An 8,494-nucleotide genomic window follows, 5' to 3' on the forward strand; every position below is an offset into this window, starting at 1 on the left:
TATTTCCTTGTTTAAGGCCCCCGAATCTAATACCTTTCCACATCCTCCCTCCCCATAGCGGCGTTTTCCTATCAATCACAAACTTCTGTTCTTTTGACAATTTTTTTTCTGTTGCTGTCACTAGAATATTAGCCTATAAGGGTGTAGAGTGTTTATCTTATTAACTCCTAACCCAGAACATTTTTAGATTTCAGTAACTGTTAGATCAGTGAAGTCTCTGCAAGGTGCCACGGGGCTAGACGGATGCTAAAGCCCAGTTCCTGTCCTCAGGGGGCTCCTGCCTGGAGTGAGCTGTCACATTTAGCAGGGCCCTGTTTACCGGTAAAATAGTGAATGTGTACTTTTGATGAATGGCCTCATTTGATCTTTACAACAAGGTCCACGGAGTACCGATTCCTTAAGCTTATTTTATAGATGTGAAAACAGACCCAGTGAAAATAAAGACACATAGCTAGTCAGTGAGGAGTAGGGTTTGCCAATAAGATTTACTAGGTGGATTTGTCTCAAAATCTGAAAAGCTCGATTACATCTAATTCTCCCATTTCCCCACACGAGTTCTCAAAGTGCGGTCCCGGACCAGCAGCAACAGCATACCTGGGGATTCGTTAGAATTGCAATTCCCCGGGTCTGCTGAATCAGAGTCTCAGGTGGCACCCAGCCATCTACAGTCTCATCAAGCCCGCCAGGCGCTTCTGGCGCACAGCCAAGATTGAGAACCGCTGCTGTAAACTGTACCAACATTCTCACAGCCACCAACACACCTCCCCCGAAGGAAAAGAGAAAAAAAACAATCCTTGGAGTAGAAATTCCTAACATTCCTAATCCGGGGCCTGCAAATGAGCCTTTATGAGTCCTTGGAAATCGTGACTCCGTTTTTGCGCATCTATACGTCTGCTTGTGGGAGAGAAGTCTCCCAGTTGCATTAGGTTTTCCAGGAGCTCCTAGAACCCTAAAAGCATCAAGAACAGGTACTTAAGAGTTAACCCAGAGGCAGGCTGTTTAGAGTCATGCTGAATATTCAATAAACATTGACAGATGTTTGTCGGTCTCTTGTCACTTACCTCTAGTACTCACACCGTGAGGACGGGAAAGGTGTTTCCTGTGGAACAGCAAATTCGAGGGGTATGTGGCTCCATGTTTAACATTTTCATTTTTGTCTAATCACTAGATCAGAACATTTCCCAGTATTTTGGGGCTGCCAGTGTTGTGTCAGGCGTAGAACATAGTCTAATCCTTACCATTGCCCTTTAAAATAAGGGATTTATTTTTTCATTCCACTAAAAAAGTAGTTAAGAAAGATCAAGTAACCTGGACAAAGCCAGGAGATAGAAGTGGGTTTAGAACTCAGACCACCAGTGTTCTATCTGATGGAAGATTTTAAATCTCAGTAACCTAGGAAGCAAACTGTTGCTTTGTCCCTTTCCCTCAACTTGTGCCTAAAATGCATGGAAAAAAAAAAAAAATTTCACCAGTTAAAATGCGTTTCCTAGTGACATCACATTATTTCAGAATAGTGTCTGCATTTCTGAATAATCTCTAAGTGACTGGTTTCTAACATGTTAGCTTTATGATTCTTTGTTCTCTAGCCTCTCTTTCTAATAATTAACAATCTGTAAATAAACGATGTACACAGAAGAAAATGCGATACGAATTATTATCTCGATTTTTTTCACTTTTTATTTTGACATAATAGATTCACAGCAAGTTGCAAAAATAGTTTAGAGATGTCCCAGATACCCTTCACCCAGTGGTGACATCTGACATAACCAGAGTATAATATCAAAACAGAAAGAGGACAATGATAAAATCCACCCGCCTAATTCAGATTTCACCTTTATTTACGTTTTCAGTGTTGCACATGAGGACATTGTTTATGACAGGTGTTTATCATCATTGGTATTAAGACTTTGTGACTATCTCTCTAGGACCTTCTGCATTTTTCATCTATGACAACACGCTTGATTAAACATCCTTGCCAGAAAAACATAGCCCTGTATCTAGGGTAAGTCACCATTTTTTGAATTGTTACCGTCCTTTTTATTAAAATGGTAGATTTGCCCTCACTGATTCATTCAGTAAACATTAAGGAAGACGGCTCTGTCCTGTGTTGCTAGTCACCGGCCTGCAGGGAGGCCACTGTTGGGTCGGGGGTCAGAGGATGAGAGATGAAGAGACCAGCAAGCAACTAAAATGTTTGCGATATGCTGTTGTACCACCTGTCACAGATGCTTAATATAAGCACTCATGGGTGAAATCCGAGGAGAAAATGCCTAGGACGTTTCCACTGGGGAATTGATGCCCAAACTGGGTTTTGAAGGATGAATAGGAGTTCACTGGGGCGAGGGGGAACCAAATATGAAGGGCTGGGCATGGAGCATTCAGAGGGGTGGAAATGCCACACCCAGCATGCACTAGGGATTGTCAGGGTGCACGGTTCGAAAACCAGGTATGTACCTGATATAATATGTGTACCCCCCCATCCTAAAAGCAGTGGGGAATTTGGGGCCACACCATTTGTGTTTAGGAAGATTTCCGAAAGCCCAGGTCAAGAACACATTGCATGACATGGAAAGCCTAAGTGGAAAGGAAGGCCACGTAAGGGACAAGGAGGCCGGCTCAGCAGGACTCGCCACCCTCGGGGTGTGCACAATGGAGGGGAGCAAGTGGTCGAAGACAGTGTCCAAGTGTCTGGCCAAAAGGCCCAGGAGAGGGGCGGCAGCCCAGGATGGCAGGCCGCCTGCAGGAACATGAAGGACACATAAGACCAGAGATGGGAACTGAAGGACACATAAGACCAGAGATGGGAACTGAAGGTCACGTCCAGACGAGTGGCGGTTCTGGTTGCGGGCATAGCTGCAGTCCCCCAGGCATCACGTGTTCAGTGGTTGGAGGCTCTGGCGGAGACTGACTTTGCGGAGAAGAGAAAGAGAATGGAAAGCAGGAGACCTAGAAGCCGAGGGAGGCGGGGTGGAGGAGGAAGGCTGTCATGGAAGAGCCAGGGCACGGGGGCAGTCGAGCCGATGGGAAGCCAGGACGCAGAGGTCCAAAGTTCATGGTACCGGTTCCAGAAGCCAAGACAACAGGAGAGAGAAGACAGGTCACTAAGGAGAGCTCAGCAGAAAGGGACGCAGGTTCCCTCTGACAAGAAGGGCCTGGACCGAGGCGGTGACCACCTGGACAGGTCCCAGGGTGGGGATGGGGAGCAGGGGAGCAAGGCTGGCCCTGGGCAGGGTGAGGACTCAGCTGCTCCTCCCATGGCAGAAGCGTCTCTAATGGTAAGATGCGAACTCTGTGGTTCCTTTAGAGCTGAGCTGCCGTGGAGTGACCACTAGCCACATGTGGCCATTCGAATTTAAATTTTTCATGGAGGAATGATGGATGCATACAGTGTGGTCCATCCAGACAGTGGAATATTCTTCAGCCTTAAAAAGGAAGGAGATCCTGATACCTACTGCAATGTGGGGGAACCCTGAGGATATTATGCTCAGTGACATAAGCCAGACACCAAAGGACCATTACCGAGCGATTCCACTCACAGGAGGTCCCCAGAGGAATCAATCCATAGAGACAGGAAGTAGATGGTGGAGCCAGGGGCTGGGGGAGGGGAGGGGAGTGAGTGTTTAATGGAGACAGAGTGCCAGTTTGGGAAGATGAGAAAGTTCTGGAGACAGACAGTGGGGACGGTGGCTCTGCAATGTGTGTGTGCTTAACGCCACCGAGCTGTGCACTTAAAGATGATTAAAACGATACAATTTGTTATGTGTATTCTACCGCAGTTACAATAAAGTGAATTGTGAAATATAAATTTTATGTTGTATTTTACTACAATTTAAAAAATTAAACAAAAAACGTTAATTAAAATCAAATACCATGAAAAATCCACCAGTCAGACTAACCATATTTCAAGTGCTCAGTGTGGCTGCCATATTGGACAGATCAGAAACGAATGTCTTGTCTATGGCCAGGCCATGTCACCCAGAACGTGCCCGATCCTGTCTGATCTCGGAAGCTAAGCAGGGTCGGGCCTGGTTAGTACTTGGATGGGAGACCACCTAGGAAGACCAGGTGCTGTAGGCGTAAAAACTAAAAAAAAATAAGGAATTGTAAGCTGATAAGGTCCTTGCAATCTCTGAGGTCAACCAAGGGTTGCCTCACCTAAAAAAAAAACAAAAAAACAAAAAAACAAAAAAAAACACCTCGTCTCTGTAGGACAGCAGTGCTTTAGAGGGGAAGTCACCAGGACGGCTCCTGGGGTGGGTCAGCCGCCATCTGATTTTGTGTGGCTGGCGAGCTAAGAGTAGTCTTTACATTTATATATGATTGAAAACAAAAAAAAGAAGACTAATACTATGTGACACATGAAAATGATGTGAAATTCACATTTCAGTGTCCATGAATAAAGTTTTATTGGCACAGGGCCACATTCATTCGTATTGTCCGTGGCAATGGCAGAGTTGAGTCATTGAGACAGAGGCCATGCCGCCCCTAAAATATTTCCCATCTAGCCCTTTACAGAAGAATTTGCAGACCCCGGCCTAGGACACGACACGCTTAAAAGGTACCCTGACACCCAGACACACAGGAGTCGGGGAGGGTCTGACTCCAAAAGCTTCCATAAACGAGAGATTCTAATGCTTAACAAAATGAGATATCACTTTTTGCCTGTCGTGTTGATGAGGATGAGTTCCAACGGGCATGAGGCTGAGCGGGACCCCCTTTTGTGGAGGGACAGTTTGGCAGAATCTGTCAAAATATTCAACACGTTCTCGGACACGATGATCCCATTTCTAGGAAGTTAATCTACAATTCTAACTTGTTTATGTTTTCTAGTGCATGTCTTTCCTGAGACCTTTGTCCCAGCCCCAGCCGGCCCCTCTGCCTGGGTGTCCTTTCCTCTTGCAGCAGGGGGAAGAGCATTCCAGGCCACAGGGACAGCACGTGCAGAGGCCCTGAGGCCCTGAGGCTGGCCCTTACTTGACCGAAGAACAGCTCAAATGCAGTGGTTAAGGGAGAGAGAGTGAAGGGGGATGTCAGTAGTATCGGATCACGTGGAAGGCATGGCGATGAATTTGGATTCTGGGTTACCTCTGGCGGAAAGCTCAAGGTCAATAGTGCTGAGGGTTAGAAGCCCCGAAGGCGGGGAAACAGGTCGAGTCCTACCGAGGAGGACCGAGGACCGAGGACCGCCCCACAGGACAATTCAGAAGCTCTGCCCTTGATCCTTCAGGACAGGCCGCCACTCGAGTTTCCTGAGCGCAGAGCGGCGCGGTCGATGCCGGCAGCTCTCACCTTCTGGGCTGGCTGTCACGATAGATCTCCTTCTAATTTTTTTTCTGTTTTCTCCACCTGCTGACAGTGATCACCTTTTGTTGTTGCCACCACGCCAGTCGTTTTGGCGTGAGAGTCCCCCGCTGTCTAATTTACTGTTTTTAAATTGTCTAAAACCGGACCACATAAAATTCGAAGGAGAGCATATCAGTAAAGTATTTGACCTTTCGTCCATAGACAATATGATGTCAGTGTAGCACACACTGAAGCTGCTTGTCGCTTACGTCTAGGTTCTTAATTAGGCTTCTGATAGTGGTTGCCGGAAAAGTGAGCCTCTGTATATTTATTCCAACCTCAAACTTTCTTCTTTGCATTTTTTTCTAGTGAACTAAAGAAGGTCTTGTGGGCAAAAACGTGTCCCCAGAGCCCAGTGTTCGATAAATGTGTGTCAAATGAATGAACGAATTAGAGTTCGTATTTTAAAAGAGAAAATAGGTTGGGACCCTTATAGTGTTTCAGGAAACTTTTGTTTAGAAAAACTTACCTTGACGACGGGTTCTAAAATAAAAACAAAACAAAAATTGAGAAAGTAAACGAAATAATATTGCACAGTTTATGCCTCAGAGTTCCTTCCTCCACCTATGTTTTATTGGTTTTGATGTCAATCATACACGTGCTGAAAGTATTTAACCACGTAAAAGAGACAATATAAAAGTAACAATAGCCAACAGAATCACATCGCTTTCATTCAACTTGGTATTCGAGGTCCCAGCCAGTGCAATGATAAGAGAAAGCTATGAAACATAAAACACAATTGGAAAGAAAGACATTCGCCAAATGCAAGTGTATCAAAACCAGAAGTAGCAACTGAGGGCAGCAAGTTAGCCAAATACAAGACAGAGTCTTAAAACATCAACAACTCTCTTATGAACCAGCCACGGCCACTTAGAAAAGGCAATTATGAAAAATACCATTCGCAATGGCAACAAAAACCTTAAAATACGTGGGAATTAACTCAGCAGTTCCTGTCTGTCTAAAACCGTAAAACTTTGGGGAGGCGAGGGAGGAGGAGACCTGGAAATACCACGTTCGGGGCGGCCATTCACTCCTTAAGTTCCTGCAGGAAGAAACAAACCATTTCTTTCTTGTAGACACAGTCCTGAGCTGAAGCCCTTTACTTTAGTTGGATCAGGGCCATATAAATGACAAAACCGAAGGTCATCCCTAGCAAGGCAGGCTGTCATATAATGGATGTTTTATACACTATCATATTTGACGTGGTTGCACTTTTGAAATAATGTTATTTCAAGAAGCCAAATAGCTAGGCTATGGAAATTTACTCAAACGAAAAATAGGTGGGTGGGTGGATAGATGACAGATAGATGATAGATAAATAGATGGATAGATGGACGGATGGATGGATGGATGATAGAGGATAGATAAATAGATGATAGATAGATGGATAGATGGATGGATGATAGATGGATGGAGAGATGATAGATAGATGATAGATAAATAGACAGATGATAGATACATAGATAGATGATAGATGATAGAAGCCAAATGGTTCCTTGTTAAAAAGGAATTTTGTTCGAATGGAACTTTTCCATTGTCTTTTTTCTTTTGTGTGTGTGAAATTGTCCTAATTTAACTCTTTCATTGTTTATTTCAGAAGACAACTTTTTTTCACGAGAAATAACTTTGAGAGTAGTCTCCTCCCACTTTCCATCCCTGCATCAATGAAGGTAGTTATTTTACGGGACGATCCGAAGGATGCTCGAAATAGCTAATGCTCAGGGGGAAGATATAGTTCGGAAATACCACATTAGTCTGTTTTTGTTAGTTTGGAGATTTATTTCACAAAATGTACCTCTGAAAGACACACAGCAGTTTCTAAGCCAAAAGGAGGGGTGATTCTGTTCTGTCCTTGCTACCAAAATGGGCTTCCCCCGCGTCCCCCCAAAAAGGAAACAGAACCGTTGCTAGTGCCTCCTACAGTGGTTGTGTTGGGAATGGATGGATCGCATGCACTAATTTAAGGGCCTCCCTAAATTGTCCTAAACACAAACGGAGGGACATTTACCCTCTGGTGGCTCTCTCGAGGAAGCCTGCCATTCGTGCCCCTGCCTTCGAGGTTGTGTCACCTGGGTACCAGCATTTCTCTTAGGAGCGACGGTGACGCTCATCATTCATGCCCCTCGTCCATCCTTTATCTTTAGGCTTCATCCTTAGAGAAGGTTTTGATGAAGGAGCGGGAGGCGGAGTGAGCTTAGGCACCCGACACCGATGTCAACCTCCCAGTTGTACCTCTAGATGCAGCCGACCCCAGGACACATCGTCCCCAGTATCTAGGAAGCGAACAACTCCTGCTCGCACAAACCCGCACGTCTAGAAGGACCGCTTCCCAAACTTACGTCGGAAGAGCTGACCGATGTCACATGTGCCGTTGTTTGTAGGTCGGCGTACCAGAAGTCACATCGGCTCATTTTGCCGATTCGGTGCTGCTGTTAGTAGTGAATCGAAAAATCTACATTTATAATTATGAAGACGATTTCTGGGCGAGATCTAGAGGTACGTGTTTTTGTGGGTTTTTTTGCTTGAGTTCAGCCAACGTCAGAGAAAAGGTCAAGTTCTGAAGTGTAAACCACACTGCTACTTGGACGCTACCTCGCCCTTTAAAATTCAAACGCGGGTCAGCCCGAACCCCCATCCCACAGGGCGGGAACCTCGTGTTTCTGTTGGGGATTGTAGTTACAAATCACGAAACCCTGCTCTGGGCACGAATGACGCCCAGATGCATGGTGACAAGGCTGCGTGACGGGAAGATTCAGGCTCCAGTACTTCCTGTTAGGCACAGCAGAGCAGGTGAGCTTGAAGAAGAAGGGAAGGAGAGAACCAAGGGGAAGGAGGCGAGGAGAGGGGGTCGAGAACGACAACAGGGAGACGTAGGTTTCAGAGGAGAAGAGGGGTGGCCTTCTCTCTCTCAGGGAAAGAAAGGGAGGCAGGGAGAGAGCTCGGGTACTCATGGCGGTGAGGAAGGGGTCGGCACGAGGCGCCTCTCGGCCCTGCTGACATTTGCGGCCAGGTCCTTCTCTGCTGGGGGGGGGCGGGAGGCCGTCCCGAGCACTGTGGGGTGCTGAGCAGCATTCCTGGTCCCCACCCGCTCCATGCAAGGAGCCTCCCCTCCCAAGTCCTGACAACAAAAATGTTCCCAAACATCACCACG

General features: G+C 46.1%; 1 protein-coding gene and 1 pseudogene across 1 annotated transcript in view; both read left to right on the forward strand.

Moving 5' to 3' along the window:
- The window catches only part of CATSPERD (cation channel sperm associated auxiliary subunit delta), a 38,787-nt gene that overhangs the window by 1,424 nt on the left and 28,869 nt on the right, over positions 1–8,494 (forward strand). Inside the window, exons 2-5 of the mRNA XM_023538597.1 lie at positions 1,068–1,122; positions 1,926–2,002; positions 6,941–7,013; positions 7,725–7,839. Of these exons, the coding sequence (XP_023394365.1) occupies positions 1,068–1,122; positions 1,926–2,002; positions 6,941–7,013; positions 7,725–7,839 (320 nt within the window). The remainder of the gene's footprint in view (positions 1–1,067; positions 1,123–1,925; positions 2,003–6,940; positions 7,014–7,724; positions 7,840–8,494) is intronic.
- LOC111747539 lies at positions 3,954–4,077 on the forward strand (annotated as a pseudogene).

The sequence above is a fragment of the Pteropus vampyrus genome, unplaced genomic scaffold (genome assembly GCF_000151845.1).
Source record: "Pteropus vampyrus isolate Shadow unplaced genomic scaffold, Pvam_2.0 Scaffold226, whole genome shotgun sequence".
NCBI lineage: Eukaryota > Metazoa > Chordata > Mammalia > Chiroptera > Pteropodidae > Pteropus > Pteropus vampyrus.